Source organism: Caloenas nicobarica, chromosome 21 (assembly GCF_036013445.1).
Source record: "Caloenas nicobarica isolate bCalNic1 chromosome 21, bCalNic1.hap1, whole genome shotgun sequence".
Classification (NCBI taxonomy): domain Eukaryota; kingdom Metazoa; phylum Chordata; class Aves; order Columbiformes; family Columbidae; genus Caloenas; species Caloenas nicobarica.
In genome coordinates, this window is record NC_088265.1 from 1811845 (window position 1) to 1827791 (window position 15947).

The 15947-nt window shown below is 59.1% G+C and overlaps 1 protein-coding gene across 1 annotated transcript; it reads left to right on the top strand.

Moving 5' to 3' along the window:
* Positions 1-661: 661 nt before the first annotated feature.
* CSF1 (colony stimulating factor 1) lies at positions 662-8638 on the top strand. The gene is made up of 9 exons (XM_065649243.1): positions 662-748; positions 1902-2033; positions 3809-3871; positions 4150-4329; positions 4576-4750; positions 5678-6498; positions 6740-6795; positions 6884-6936; positions 7252-8638. The coding sequence occupies exons 1-8, from the start codon at positions 728-730 to the stop codon at positions 6933-6935; spliced, it is 1500 nt and encodes a 499-aa protein (XP_065505315.1). The 5' UTR covers positions 662-727; the 3' UTR covers position 6936; positions 7252-8638.
* Positions 8639-15947: the final 7309 nt, after the last annotated feature.

The window sequence follows — 15947 nt, forward strand, 5'->3', positions numbered from 1 at the left end:
GTGTGTGTTGCGCGCACACCTGCAGTGTGCATGCAGGTGGTGTGTGCACACACGTGTGCACAGGTGTGCATGCAGGTGGGACATCTGTGCAGGCATGCACACGTGGTGTTGCGTGCATGTGTGCATGCATCCAGGGTTAAGTGTGCACATACATGCGTGTGCAAGCCCCGAGGCGTGTGTGTGTGTGTTTGCGGTGTGAGTGTTCATGGGTACATGTGTTCAGGGGTGAGCACGCACACATACGTGTGCAAGCCCCAGTGCCGTGCGTGTGCACGTCTGTAGCAGTTCCAAGGGGTGTTTATGCACATACAGGGGTGTGTGTCCATCCCTGGCGTGTGCACACGTGTGCATGTGTCCAGGGGTGCACACTGAACGGTGCCAGGGGCGGCGGGGGTCGCGCACACAGCCCAGCGAGTCTCCCGAGTCGAACCGAGTGTGGCCGATTCGATCCGAACCGAGCGGGGCCGATCGGATCCGAGCCGAGCCGAGCGGGGCCGAGCCGACCCGAAGGGGCCGAGCCGAGCGGGGCCGATGGGAGCCGAGCGCGGCCGATCGTGCCGCGGGCGCTGGCCGCCCGCCAGCCCTTTCTCATAAACCACATGCTGCTCCGCCGCTATAAAGGGGAGCGCGGCGGCGGCGGCGGCTCAGCCCGGCCCCGCTCGGCCCCGCAGCCGCCTCGCCCGCAGCTCCCGGCCCCGCCGCAGCTCCCGGCCCCACGGCAGCCCCCATGCCCCGCCTCGGAGCCAAGGTACGGCGGCCCCACACTCTACCGCCCAGTCCCGGGGGGGGACCCCCACTTCACCCCCCAGCCCGGTGCCCGCTGCCACCTGTGCGGGGTCCCCGGGGGCAGCAGCCGCTCCGTTAGCTCCGGTTCTTCTCGTCTCCCCTCCCCGGTCATGCAGGGAGACGTGGCAGATCCCCTCTCCCGGGGTCCCGGCTCCCGGCGGGGTGATGCTCCAACCCCGTCCCGGTTCCCGGAGCCGCGGGATGAGGCTCCAGCCCCATCCCGGTTCTCGGCTCCAGCCGCGTCGCGGCTCCGGGACCCGCGGAGTGAAGCCCCGTCCCCCGCCCGGCTTTCGGTTCCAGCCCCGTCCCGGTTCCCGGAGCTGGCGGGGAGAGATTCCAGCCCCGGCCCCAGCCCGTCCCGGCGGGGTGAGGCTCCGGCCAGCCGTGGCCGTGTCTCGGCGGTGGCCCGGGCGGCATCTTGCAGTTTCACAAGAGGGGAGGATTTCTGGACAACCTCCAAGGGAAATTCCCCCCCCCCAATCACTCAGGCACCCTCTCGGTGCCAGTGCAGCGGGGGTCGGGGGCACACGCACCCCTCCCCGGGGGTCTGCCCCATCCCCGCCTCGGGGGTTCTGGTCCCAGGACAAGCCCCATCGCCCACCGGGGTCCAGCCACGGTTTGGGGCCTTCCCGCTGCTTTGCAGGGGGATTGGGAGGGGAATTTGGGGCGATGCCAGAGCTGCTGCATGGAAAGAGCCCGGCGGGTGCAGGGACTGGACGCTGGGGGGGTCTGAAGGGTGGGAAGCAGATTTTTGGGGATGGGTGGGTCAGTACGTCAGAACGGCTCCCTGGAGCTGGGGTGGAGGAGAAAACTTGCAGGAGAGCTGGAGAAATGGTGTGGGAGAGGGGACAAGGGCTGGATTGGGAGTGTGGAGGGGGACAAGAGCTTGTGTGTCAGGCGGGTTCCGGCCACACAGCCCCTGCACCGGGCACCGGGACATTCCCTGCTGACCTGGCGCTCCTAAAAATAGCGGGATGGGGACAGGCAGGGGTTGGAGGACCGTGGTGGGGTTATCCCCCCTCCACCAAAAGGCGGCTCCTCGGAGGGGTGGTGGGAAAAGGCAGGGGCTCGCGGGGGGTTTACCCTGCTCTAAGCCTTTGCTGTGCCATGCCCAGGTGTGCCTGCTCCGCTGCACCCTGCTGTCGTCCCTCCTCCTCCTCCTGCTCTGCAGCATCCATGAGACAGAGCAGAACAGCTACTGCCAGCAGATCATCACGGAGAAGCACCTGGCCGAGCTGGAAGAGCTGGTGAGTGCCCTCCCTGGGCTCTGCCGTGGGACGAGGGCTTGTTTGGGGCTGGGCACGCACAAATCAGCCCTTATTTAGGACTGAAAATCAGCAAATCAACTTATTTTCAGTTCCACCAGCAAAGTGATGGTACCCAGGAGCTGAGCATCCGTGGGCACGAGGGACAAGTGGGCACCAGGGGGTGATGCGCCGCGGTGCCGTTAGCAAGGGTGGGCACAGCAAAGTGCGTGCAGGAGGAACAGAAGGAGCAGCAGGAGCGTGGCCGGGAAGGGGACATGAGTGGGACTAGATGGGCGCAGGAGCGATGGGGAAGCGGCGGAGGGGACGGGTGCTGTGGGGCCGTGGCGTTTTCCGGGCGGCCGCGCAGGGGTTAAGCTGAGGAATCCGGCTGCATTCCTGAGTCCAGCTGCTTGCCTGGAAGCTGGGCTGGCAATGGGGCTGTGGGTGGGTGGCAGGCAGCGAGGGGGGCCACTGGCCAGGCTAGTGAGTGCTGGAGCCAGCCGGGCTGGCGTGACGGGTGCCTCGGTCCCACGTGGCCCGTGGGGCAGCTCCGGGTGCTCGCACCCACCCCACAGGGACACAGCTCTTGGCCCCATCCTGGCTGCCGGCGCCGTATCCCGCCCTGGCCCTTGGCTCACCTCCGAGCGGGGAATCACGCGGATGCTCGGGGAAGAACCGGGAATCGGGGGCACGCAGGGATTTGCGCGGTTGTTGCAGATTAAATTCTGCCGTTGCGGCAAGCGAGGCCGGTAGGCGAGAGGCGATAGCAGTGCCTTCGAATCCCCATTCCCCGCTCGCTTTGCACCGAGCTCTCCGGCTCGCAGAGCGTAAAACCGCCGTGTCCGGGCTCGCTTTACCTCTTCCTCTTTGAGCACCGAGCTGCGGTGCCAGGAGCTGGCAGATACCATGTCTGCAAGCTCAACTTCCCCTCCTCGAGCACCCCGTGTCCCCCGGGAGCCTTTGCGTTGCAACCCCTGGGGATTAAAAGTGGGTGCGTGGTTTTGGGGAAAAGGGGGATGGAGCAGGTTTGAATGGAAGCTGTGGTTTCCCTGCCGGGGATCGCAGCCCCTCTCCTCTTCCCGCTGGCGGAGGAGCCATCCCTCACTCCAGCTCCTGTGGGATAATGGAGCAATTGTTTCCGGGCCGGCATCCCAGGCTGGGAGGATGAGGGCTGCCAGAATTGCCGGCCGGCAATTCTGGCAGCCCTCGTCCTCCCAGCCTGGGATGCCGGCCCAGAGGCAGGGGGTCTCGTTTGGGGTGGGTTTTCCCCACTATTGGAAAGGGTCATGGCATGCGGGACCCCAGCGTTGTGTGATGCCGGGGGATATGTGACCTCGGTGTCACAGCCACCTCCTGTGCGGTGGGATGCTCGTTTGCAGCCCGGCTTTAGCAGAGCCGGGGAGAATCAAGCAGGGCTGGCCTGTGCCGCGGCGTGGGGAGGAAGAGGAGGAGGAGGAAGAGAGGTGGGGTGGGAGCAGGAAGGGGGATGATGTATGGGGAGCGCGCTGTCCTGGTGGGACTGGGGATACTGGGCTTGCCCCTGCTGGAGGTTTGACTTTAGGGCAGCATCTGTGTGAGGAGGAGGATGGTGTGGGATGAAGTAAGGACGGGAGCAGAGCCCCCTCAGCCCTGTGGATTCGGGGGGGTCAGGCACCTCTTTGTGCTCAGGGCACATCTTGGGGCTGCTCCGCTCCAGCCGCGTGGGCCCCTCGTGGTGGCTCCGCTGTGTTGTCCCCTCCGGGGCCGTGGGGTGATGTCCTGCGCTCTCCTTCCAGGCTGACACCCAGATGCAGCACCCGGGCAGGGTCTCCTTCAAGTTCATCGATAAGATGCAGCTGGTGAGTAGCTCCTTCCTGGGCACCAGGGGACAGAGGGGACAGGGACCGGGGCTGGCTGGTGCACAGAGAGGTTCCCCGTGTCCCCAGTGTCCCCTCTCCTGTCCTCCTTTGCAGGAGGGACCCATCTTGCACGGCTGGGTGGCTGTTGAGTCTCATCTTGGGCCGTAGAAAGGCATTTTGTGACTCAGTGCCTCAGTTTCCCCCAGGCAGAGTGGGATGGGTGGTGCTGCCTCTGCCCATCCAGTAACCAGTTTTTGGGGGGATCCGTGTCCTTGCAGAACGACTCCGTCTGCTACGTGAAAGCCGCTTTTCCTCTGCTGGGCAAGATCCTGGAGCGAACGGAGTTCAAGGAGAACTCGTCCAACGCCAAGAAGATGCAGATGGTGCGCAGGATGTACAGCCGCATCGACGAGAACGTCGACCCCTGCATCAGGGAGGAGGATGACGAGGAGAGGAAGGTCCGGTGTCTCCTTCCTCCTGGGGTGCCACATCTGCAGGGCTGTGGGGCTGAGTTCCCATCCTGGGCTGAAATGGGGTGTCCAGAGCATCCCGGGGTGGGAGTGCGTGGGCAGGACGTTGATGTGGAGCAGAGATGGGGTGTGTATGGCACAGGGAGCTGTGGGGGGGTCAGACTCTGCCCTGGGGGTGACACCGGGTGCTCGTCGCGGTCACGGAGCCGCTGCTGAGCCCGGCTTTTCCTCCAGCTCTCGCAAATGTGCTTCGAGGAGTTCACCACCTCCCCGTACGAGATGCTGGTGCTGGTGAAACAATTCTTCCAGGACATCAACCAGCTACTGCAGAACCAGGAGACCTTCGAGAAGGACTGCAGCCAGGTGTACCGCCGCTCCTGCCCGGGGCCCAGGGCCGGATCCTCCCCAGGTGAGACACCGAGGCTTTGCCGGGGTGGGGGGTGCTTGGGCTCGCCTGCATGGAGCAGCTTGAGAGCCACGTGTCCCCCACCGTGGGGACACGTGGGCGCCGTGGGCACGGCACGTGTCTGCCTTGGTCCCCGTCTCTGTCGCTCGGCTGGTGGCCGTCCCCTTGGGGTGGCCATGGCAGTGTGTCCGTGTCTAGGGGGAGCCGGGGTGGGGAGAAGGGGCTGGGCACCTGTCAGAGGTGGGATTTGGGCTGAATCCTGCTGGAAACAAGGCCGAATAGAGATGCTGAGGGGGAATAAGGAGGCGTCTCCATCAGCCCAGCTGGAGGCATCAATCTCGGCTCCGTCTCAAAACCCCAGCGCCTGGGTTGAGTGTAACACGGAGAAATCGAGGCGCCAGGACCCCTCTGCCACCGACGTGCTGCATGACCTTGGCCGTGTCACTTCAGCTGCCCCCTCCGCCTCAGTTTCCCCGACCAAGTCTTTGGGGAGAGCGTTACCTGCCGGGGTGGAAGAGCCCGTGCTACCGTTTGTGCTTTGCGAGCGCCCGTGCTGCGTGCCTGCATGTCCGTGGAGGAGACGTCTCGCTGCCGTCTGTGTGTCGGATCTGTGCCGTGTCCCTGTGCCATGGCGGGGGGACATTAAACGTGACTGTCCAGCTCCTGCCAGTCGTGGATAACCTGCTGCCATCGGCTCAGGGGACCCGGTGACTCGGGTGTGCTTCATCCTGCCCACCGCTTGTTCACCCCTGTGCTGCCACGTCTGTCCCTGCCTGCTCCCTGCCTCACCTTCACTCTCTTCTTTTGGGGGGCTGCTTGACCTGCTTGCCCGGGGCTGTGGGAAGGGACGGGGACGCTGCCCCCGACCTCAAATCTGCTGGCTGTGTCCCCCTCGGTGACCCCATGGCCGTTTCTTTCTGCTTCTTTCAGGTGTGGGGACAGATCCTGACTGCAATTGCCTGTCCCCTGCCCTCCCTTCTGCCACCCAGCCCTCCCTCCCCGCTGCCACCCACGCGGGCAGGGAGGTGGCACCTGCTAGCACCCGGGTCCCTTACAGCCTCCATGCCACCCTCGCTGACTTAGACGCCCCGTCTCAGCCCCCCAGTAGCACGGACGGCGGCTCGGGGACCGGGGAGGTCCCGAGGGCCGGGGTAGGTGACGTGACGTCGGTGCTGTCCCCCGCCATGCAGCAGACAGCTCCGGCTGACAGCGCCGAAACCCTCCTGGATCCGTCGGGGACCCTAAACCAGGCGGCGGCAGACGTCCCCATCCTGCGCGGGGACGGAGAACTGGTGCAGGGGGACACCGACACGGTGGCCGCCCGCCCGCCAGCCCAGCAGCGGGGACCCTCCATCCTCCCGGCTCGTCCCGGCGGTCTCAGGACCACGGCGCCGGCAGCGTCCCCCAGCGCCGGGGGAGCCAGGATCCGTCCCGCCGAGGCAGCCCAGCCCGTCACGCAGCTCCGCTTCTCCAGGATGGCCCCGGGGCTATGGGACCGAGCGGCGGGTGGCCCCGGGGAGGACAACGGGGCGAGGGCACGAGGCTGGGGGCTGAGCCGGCTGCGGGAGCCCCAGGACGGGGGGGCCGGCCCCAGCTTTGACTCTGGCTTTGTTCTGGGCGCAGAGCAGCGCAGGAAGGAGCCGCCGGCCAGGGAGGGCCGCCGGGAGCCCCTGGTTTACATCACGGTGGCCAGCGTGGTGGCCGTCTTGCTGGCCATGGGAGGGCTGCTCTTCTACAAGTATAAATCCAGGGTAAGCGCCCCCCCCCAGCCTGTACTGCCCCCTCCCCAGGCGCAAGCATCCTCTCCTGCCTCAGTTTCCCCGCTCGCCTCTTGGTCTGTGTGGGTTGAGCCCCACTTTCCCCGTCGTTTTGAGATGGGGTGGGGGGAGGCAAGTGGTGCTGAGCAGAGTGGGTGTTGTTTGGGAGAGCCCCCCTTCCGCAGCCCCCTCCCTTCCCTGGGGGTCACCTCCCTGTCCCCCTCCCTCCGCACAGGTTCTGCAGCGGCCGCTGGAGGACGGGGGCTGTGACCCCGAGGAGCCGGAGAGGAGGTGGGTGCGATACCGTCCTGCCTGGGGGGGCTTTGGGGACGCCCACCCTGGGCCCCCCGCCCTAAAACCCGCCTGGTTTTCCCTGCAGGGCGCTGCGGGGAGCAAGGGGGTGTCCAGAGCTGGAGACTCAGGACCTCTGAGGTGAGCAGGGGCTGGCCGGGACCTCGTGGGGCTCCGGTCCGAGGCCGCGGGGACAGCGGCGAGTCCCCGCATTGTCCCCCCCGACACCGACCTCAGCCACGGGCAGGGAAATTCAGCTGCGGGGGGAGTGGGGGGAGAGCCGCGGAGAGCGGCAGGTCTGCACCCCAGTGCTGCCAGCATGTGGTTTTGCAGCTCGTTAATCCATTACCAGCACTTTCTTAATATATATAATATTTTTTCCTGTGGTTTCGATGTGTTGCTTCCCCCCCCGCCACCCTCCCTGGCTCCAGCTCATCCTTCTCCTCCTTTTCGCAGGGCCTCGGGCGGGATGTGAAGCTGCTCGGGGGGGATGGATCCGGATGCTCCTCGCTGTCGGATGGAGGGTCGGCACACGCCGGCCCCCCCGCGGTCCTGCCATGACGCTGATGCTCCCCCTTCCCGTGCCGGCGACCAGAAACTGCAAAAAAAAAACCCATCCCGAGGATGGGGGGGATGCACCCCGAGTGGGACCCCCGGGAAGCCAAGGGCTGGACGGCGTGGGGCTGTCACTAAAGGGCTTTGCCGGGACGGTGGCCGAGGTGACACTGCGGTGACGAGCAGGATGATGGAGACGCTGGATGTGGGGTGATGGATCCCACCAGGACACGGACCAGCTCCCCAACCCCCCCGGCTCTTCTCCCACCCCAGCATGGGGGGGTTTGGAGCAGCACCCGTCGCCCCCCACACCCCCTGCATCTCCCCAGGCTTCAGCCGGAGCATCCCCGATGCCAGGGGGTCACTCGCTGGGACTCCCACCCCCAACAGCCTCATCTTGCAACTTCAACCCTCACACTGTGAATATTTAAAGCCCCCCAGTCCCTGCGTGGGACCAGACTTGGGGGGTGACACCTGGCACCGTCCTTGTCCCCATCCTCCTGGCTCCGCTCCTGCGCCCGAGCTGGCCTCGGCTCGCCGACGTGCCGTTAGCGTTTTATTTTTAAAATAGTGGATGAAAGTCTTTATCCTGCAGAAATATTTCCTGGAGGGGCCCGTCCCACCCCCTCGCAGGGTTTTGCTGCGAGCTGGCCTCGCCTGCGACTGGATTTTATTTTTCTTTTTGGGTGACTGCGCTTTAGAGAAGGGAAACGGGGCCGGGGAATGATGCGGGTGTAAGAGATGGAGATGCCCCCGCTGGGCACTGGGGGGACTTTTCGGCTTAGCCCCTGCCGGCTTTGGGAAGAGCCAGGTTTGGGATGCACGAGACCCCAAACCGTGGGCTGGGGTCACATCCTACCCCCCCCACCGGTCCTGAATGTGAAGCGTGGCCTGCGCTGCTCTTGGGTTTTTGAAGTATTATTATTTTTATACGATAGAAGAAAATGTGGGCAAACCAAACTGTTTTTAAAGAAAGCATTACTATTAATTTTCTTGTTTTTAATATGTGTATTTATGACTGCCAAAAGGAGGGGGTTCCAGTGCAAGGGGCTGGTGTAAATCAGGGTGTCCAGGGCCAAACTCACTGGTGTAAAACAGATTTTTTTCACCATGAAGGAGACACTGACCCCGCACCGGCCCCGCTCCTGGGGGAGAAAACTTGCCTTTTAAACTGTGTCAGATTTATTTTGCCTATGTTCTTCTTCTTTTTTTTTTTTTATACAGTGAAATGTTGAAATATTTTATACAAAGTCATTTAAAGAAGTCTATTTAAAGAAAATAATAAAAAAGCCAGCTTGTATATTTAATATTATTAATAAATGGAGATGTGTAGCGCTGTGTAAGTGTGGGGGGTGATGGGAGGAGGCAGCCGGTGATCAGCCCTGGGGTCCCTGATGGGGGGGGTGGCAGAGGGGGGTGAGGGGACACCTAGGGGGTGTGGGGCTGGGTACTGGGGGGCAGGTGGGGGGTCTCCTGGGGCCATCCCTTTCCTATGCCCTGGGGAGGGATGGAACCCCCCCATCCAGGCTCTGGGCTGGATCCAGGACCAAGCACTGTGTCCCCTCCTTGTCCCCTGCAACGGGGGGTCCCCGGGAGCCGATGGGGACTCTGCCTGTGGGGGAGAGCCGGGGGGGCGGTCAGAGCCCCTCTTTGGCACGGGGGTGCCTGGGTGCGGATGAGGACTCAGGGTCAAGCTCCCAGTGGGTCACAACGCCTTGACCCACTTTCCTGTTGATGGACACAGGTTCCTGGTCACCAGCACCAGGGCAGAGGGACAGATCCAGCCTCCCGGCCCCCCCAGCACCACCAGGGTGAGGGGCTCTGGGCATGGGCTCCCCATCCTGGCAGCAGGGCCCCCCAAAATCTGTGTGGGGGGTCGGGGAGCAGCTGGTTAGAGCAAACACACTGGAGGCGAAGCTTCCTGCAGCACTTGACTTGGAGAGGCAGCACTCAAAGAGGCATTTCCTCCCCCCTGGCCCCCCCCCGCCTCCCCTTTGCCTTCCAGGAACGGGGGAGCCCCGAATCCGCTCCCCTCGTATGTCTCCAGCATCCCCGGGGGGTACCCAGGGTGTGAGGAGGCTTCATGCCATCCCTGCCCCCCCCAGTGTGCTCACGGGGGTGTCGTGTTGGGGGGTGCAGGGTTAACCCCCCCATCGCTCACCCGGGGGGACGGGAAGGGCAGGATGGGGCCGTTTGCGAGTGTCGGGTTTGCTGACAACCAGGATTTTTCGGGGGGGGCTGACTCAGCCCGGCCCTTCCTTCCCCCCGCCCCCCCAGCAGCAGCCGGGGGTTTCCCAGCTCCACATCCCCTTCCCAGGGAAGTGGGACCTATATATATCCCGCCGGCTTCAGGCCACAGTCATTATGGTTGGATTTTTGGGGGGTTATTTAAGGTCAGGAGCTGCTCGGAGGGGCGGGCAGGTTGCCCGGGTTTGGGGGTGCTGGGGGGCACTGAGCCCCTGCCCTGCAGGGAGCTCCCGGCGGAAGCCGGCTGCACAGGAGAGGCTGTTAACTCTGGAGCAGAATGATGGCCGGGCAGTTTGATGTAGAGCTCGGAGGAACAGAGGTGTGAGTGTCCCTGGCTGCTGGGGGGGTGTGAGGAGCACCAATACCTGCCCCCTCCCAATTTAAGCCCTCATGCCTGACCCCCCCTGCCTGCTTCAGGCAGCCTAAACGTGTTAAAACACATGGAAAATACAACCAAAAAGCAAAAATGCATCTTTCCACCCCAAGGTGCAAAGTGGCTGTTTGTACCTTAAAAAGCTGCCTCTGAGGTCCCCCAAGCACCCTGAGTACCCCCCAAGTGCTCTGAGCACCTCCCAATTGCCCCAAGACCCCCCAAGTGCCCCAAGACCCCCCCCAGGTGCCCCAAGAGGTCTCTGCCCCCCGGGCGCCCCCCCCGCGCCGCCGCGGGCACCCGCAGAGCTGCTGACGGGGCAGAGGCGCCCGGAAAGGGCCCCCGGCCGCGGTTCTGGGGCACAGTGAGGCCGGGACGGGGGTTTGGCCAAGGACATGTTGGAGGATTTTGGTGGCCAGAGGCTGTTTTGTGGCCAGACTCAGCGATTTTGGTTAAAAAATGTTATCTGTCCTCTCCCCCAGGGTTTTAACCCAAATGCTGATGTTTTTCCTGCTTTTATTTTTAAGGGAATGCCTCTGGGAAGGCAAAGGCCGAGCGGGGCCCGGACTCCCTGACCCCGGCTGTCTGGGGGGGCTGGGGGCAGGGACGGGGTCCGGGTGTCCCCACGGGCAGTGCTGCCGCTGTCCTGCCTGTCCCCAGAGCCCCTCTGGGGACCCTGCAGACCTGGGGGGATGCTCGGGCAGGGTGGGTGAGCACCCACGGGTGGGGCCGGGACGGGGGGTGACACCTGGCAGGACAGACAGACACCACACGCACGGGCAGGACAGATGGACCCCCCGTGGCCCCTCTCCCAAGGGCTGCCTGGCTGTGTCCCGCTCCTCCAGCATCCCTGTCATTTCACTTTCTCCTATGATTTCTCCATTTTCTTGATTTTTTTTTTTTCCTCCCAATGTATTTCCCCCCCTCGGTTGATTTATTTCCCTCCTGATTTAATACTTTTCCCTGATTTCTGTGGGTTAGCGAGAGCTGTTGCCTGGGCCTGAGGCCTGTATGCTAGCTTGTTCCAAAATCGGGTGTTGCAATAGACACGGAGCACAGCGTGCACAGACAAGGTCCAGGAACGAGGAACTTGTGGTTATCAGCAAACGCCTATGCCCTAGGACAAAGAAAACCACTGATAGCCGAGTGAACATCGCCTAATCAACAAACTTTGTTTAAATAGTCTTGCTAGTCTTGCGCATGTGCTAGAGTGATTAGCCAATCAACTTAAGACACGCTTAACTTAGAACGTATAAATGTATGTGTGTTAGCTCAATAAATCGGACATCTTGCTTGCATCAAGCTGCGTCTCCGTCTCTCAATCGCGACAAATTGGTGACCCCGACGTGATCGCCGACGGTGAGACCGCCGAGGAACGAAGAACCGCCTATCTGGTGGCAGGTCGCGAGTCCCGCAGGACGTTGAATGAGCTGCTGAAAGGAAGCAGGATAAGCCGGCCGGCTACTTAATCCCTCCGTCTGGAACGAGAGGTGAGCTGCGGGAAACTAAAGAAATGGGGAATCAAGCGTCTTCCCCTGAGAGAGACGTTTATGAGCTAATGAAAGCGTTGCTTGAAAAGCATGGGAAGAAGACCCTCTCAGGGCAGGATCTTAAGTTAATGCTCAAGTGGGTGCAGGTGAAAATCCCCACAGTAACTGCCTCTTCGATTTTTACACGTGAGCTTTGGGACGATGTGGGGGTAAAATTATGGGATGCGGCTACGGCAGGGGACGAAGAGGCGCAACGTATGCTCCCTAGATGGAGAACTGTTTTTGAGACTGTGAAAGCACAGGAGCAAATGCAACGGGGCTCCTGCGAGGAAGAATCAGCGCCTTCCCAGTTACCCCCTGCCTGTCCCGTAACCTCTCCCGATGCTGCTAATGGGGTGAGGCCTTCTGCGCCACCATTAGCTTGCGCCGCAGGGTATCCCCCTGAAGGTGATCCCTTTGATCCGGGGCCTATCGACCCCGAGAAGGAGCCTGACTTATTTCCCCCTGACCCTCATGATGTTTGGGGAGAAATTAAGCGCCAGGCGTTGAAGGAAGGGGAGCTGGAAATAGCAAGAACTATAGTCGCCCCTGTAATATATGAGGGACGGGGGGGGGCCCAATGGGAAGCACTCTCCTTCTCGGTTATCAAGGAGTTACGCCGTACCGTTACCGAGCACGGGCTATCCTTTCCCTATTTTGCGAGCCTTTTGTCTTCGGTATTTGACACATATGTTATGACCCCACACGATCTGAAGTCTCTTGCGCGGTTGTTATTGACTCCGACTCAGTATACGATGTGGGAATCTCAATGGAGAACAGGATTGCAAACAATTTTGCTGGGGTATGCGGGACATGCTAATGCTGCTTTAGCTGCGTTGACCATAGAACATCTTACAGGGACGGGACGGTTCTCGGACCCTGTCGCTCAAGCTAGGGATATCCCTCGAGAAGCTCTAGAAGCACTCCGAGAGGAAGCGAAAAGGGCCCTGCTGAAAGTTCCTGATTCAGGCAGACCCCAGAAAGCATTTACTACTATAACCCAAGAACCTCGTGAACCGTATATGCAGTTTATAGATAGATTAAAACAAGCCCTAGAAAGACAGATTGATAATACGGAAGCCCGAGAAATTCTACTCCTTAAGTTAGCCGTAGAAAATGCTAACGCTGACTGCAAAAAACTCTTAAAGTCTCTCCCGAATCAGAATCCTACCCTAATCGAGATGGTGGAAGCCTGTAACAGGATCGGCACCATGGACCATAAATTTGAGGTTATGGCTGCCGCGTTCGCGGCCATGCGTGGGCCAGTTAACCCCACTCCACCGCCCCAAAACTGTTACGGCTGTGGGAAGCCGGGCCACCTTAAGAAAGATTGCCTTGCCATAAATGCTTGGAAACGTCCCCAGATACCCGGGGTCTGCCCTAAATGCCGGAAAGGACGGCATTATGCTAATCAATGCCGGTCTAAGTATGATTCTCAGGGACGTCCGATACAGGGAAACCGGTCGCAGAGCGCGGGGCCGCGGCGCGTGCAGACACAAGTTCCGCGGATGGCACCCCCGCGGGCGCAGGGGGGGGCAGCAGCGTTGCCAACCTCTACCCAGCGACAGCAGGAAGTGCCGGCTTGGACCTGGCGACCTCCTATGCAGTAACGCTACTTGCTTCCTCAGTCCATCTGTTGCCCACTGGTATTGTCGGCCCTTTACCACCCGCAACGCAGGCATTGTTGTTGGGAAGGTAGTCTACGACGCTATCAGGGCTTTTTGTATTACCTGGGGTAATAGATGCTGACAGTTCTCAAGAGATTAAAATCATGGCTTGGACTCCGTTTCCTCCTTGTATTATACCAAAGGGAAGTCGGATTGCTCAACTAGTTTTAATGCCCAAAGTTGATAATTCTCCGCCTAGTGACCAGTTAATGCCACAGAGGCAAGGAGCTTTTGGCTCCACAGGAGAACCGCAGATTTTATGGGTCCAATCTATCACGCAGAAACGCCCCACATGTCGATGTACTCTTATTCGTGGGAATCAACGGGTTGTACTGAGCGGAATTATTGACACGAGTGCAGATGTTACTGTCATTTCTCAAGCCAAATGGCCCCCCCAATGGCCCCTAGCAGATGTCTCCCAAGCGTTAGCTGGGATAGGGGGATATGGAGCTAGTCGACAGAGCTTAGAACTAATTCAGATACAGGATGCAAGCGGCCAGACAGCATCTGTCAAACCGTTTGTTTTACCTGTCCCTATGGTTTTGTGGGGGCGTGACGTGTTATCCCAATGGGGTATGTCTCTTCAAACTACCCAGGCACATTTTTAGGTGGGGCCATTGAGGGGCGTGAGACCCTAAAATTAATCTGGAAAACTGAAACCCCTGTTTGGGTCGATCAATGGCCCCTACCTACGGAAAAACTTCACGCCCTCCAAGAACTAGTTGCAGAACAACTATCGAAGGGACATATTGTGTCTTCTAACAGCCCCTGGAATTTGCCGGTTTTTGTTATCAAAAAACACACTGGCAAGTGGCGCCTGCTCCATGACCTCCGGAAAATTAATGACGCTATGGAAAGCATGGGAGCCCTACAACCAGGACTCCCATCACCTACTATGATTCCTCGTGATTGGCATTTAACGGTCATTGACCTTAGAGATTGCTTTTTTAATATTCCCTTGCATCCAGATGATGCCCCTAAATTTGCCTTTTCTGTACCAAGCGTCAACATACAAGCCCCATTACAAAGGTACCACTGGGTTGTGCTGCCACAAGGAATGAAAAACAGTCCCACGATATGTCAGTGGTATGTAGCTAAGATACTTAGTCCAATTAGAACCATGATGCGCCATGTCTTACTGTACCATTATATGGACGACGTTCTAGTGGCAGCAGAACACCATGAAGTCATGGAGGAAGCCGTAGCCCTTGTCATGGTTGCCATTAAATCGGCAAACCTCTGTATTGCCCCAGAAAAAGTACAACGGATGCCACCATGGAAGTACCTAGGGTGGCGCATACGAGCCCAAACTGTTGTTCCTCAGCCTTTACAAATAGCCACAGAGGTAAAAAACTTACATGATGTACAAAAACTGCTAGGAACAATCAATTGGGTCAGACCCTTGCTTGGCATTACTAATGCAGACCTAAGCCCATTATTTGAAATGCTCAAAGGGGGCTCAGATCTCTGTGCCCCACGGAATCTTAATCCTGAGGCTGTTAACGCCCTACAGAAAGTTGCCATAGCAATTACCAACAGACAAGCGCATCGATGGGCACCTGAGTTACCTTTTCAACTCATCATTTTGAATCCTTCACGGCAACCTCATGCGCTGATCTTTCAGTGGGATAGCCAGAAACTGGACCCTTTGCTGATTATTGAATGGATTTTTTTACCCAACCAAGCCACAAAAACTATTTCGACACAGCATGAAATGTTTGCATCCCTTGTCGTCAAAGCTCGACAAAGACTGTTGACTTTAGCAGGAACAGACTTTACCCTTATCTGTCTACCAGTAACAGCTGTTTATTTGCAATGGCTATTACAACAATCGGACGCATTAGGGACAGCTCTAGTCAATTATACGGGCCAACTTACTTCGCATCCACCTTCTCATAAACTGTTACACGCTGATTTTCACCTTCTGCCGATGCCAAAAAGAAGCGATCAGCCTCTACAGGCCTTTACTGTTTTCACAGATGGATCGGGTAGAACCCACAAGTCCGTTATCCTTTGGTGGGACGATAAGTCTGGACATTGGGACTCCAATGTAGAAACTGTACAGGGCTCCCCTCAAATAGCAGAATTGTCAGCCGTGGTTCGCGCCTTCCGGAAATGGTCTATCCCTCTCAATGTAATTACTGATTCTGCTTATGTTGCAGGAATTGTTCAACGAGCAGAAGCCTCAGTGCTCCGTGATGTTTCTCATGCAGCCTTGTTTACCTTGCTACAGGAACTTGTCTTTCTCTTAGATTCTCGCCATCATTCCTATTTTATTATGCATATTAGATCCCATACCTCTTTACCTGGGTTTATGGCAGAGGGAAACCGACAGGCTGATATGCTTACGCTACCCGTGCAGGTATTACCCGATCGTGTGGCGCAAGCTCGACTTAGCCATTCCTTTTTTCATCAAAATGCTGGAGGTTTAAAACGACAATTTAACCTCACCACGCAGCAGGCAAAAAATATTGTTGCCGTGTGCCCTGATTGTCAACGACACTCTTTTATATCCGTTGCCGGAGGAGTTAACCCAAGAGGGTTACAGAGTCTGCAGCTTTGGCAAACAGACGTTACGCATTTTCCTGAATTTGGTCGTTTGAAGTATATACATTCTTCTATCGACACCTTTTCGGGTGCATTGTTTGCCTCTTGTCATACAGGAGAAAGAGCGCGAGAGGTTCAAAGGCACCTGACGCGAGCCTTTGCCACTTTGGGAATACCCTCACAGATTAAAACTGACAATGGCCCTGCCTATGTCTCTTCATCAATAAATTCCTTTTT

What these genes read in the sequence shown, in the direction of transcription:
- CSF1 (XM_065649243.1), top strand. Translation starts at nt 728, where the DNA reads ATGCCCCGCCTCGGAGCCAAG. An exon ending in TGGCCGAGCTGGAAGAGCTG is followed by an intron (nt 2,034 to 3,808) that starts GTGAGTGCCCTC and finishes CTCTCCTTCCAG; the next exon opens with GCTGACACCCAGATGCAGCA. An exon ending in CAGGGCCGGATCCTCCCCAG is followed by an intron (nt 4,751 to 5,677) that starts GTGAGACACCGA and finishes TGCTTCTTTCAG; the next exon opens with GTGTGGGGACAGATCCTGAC.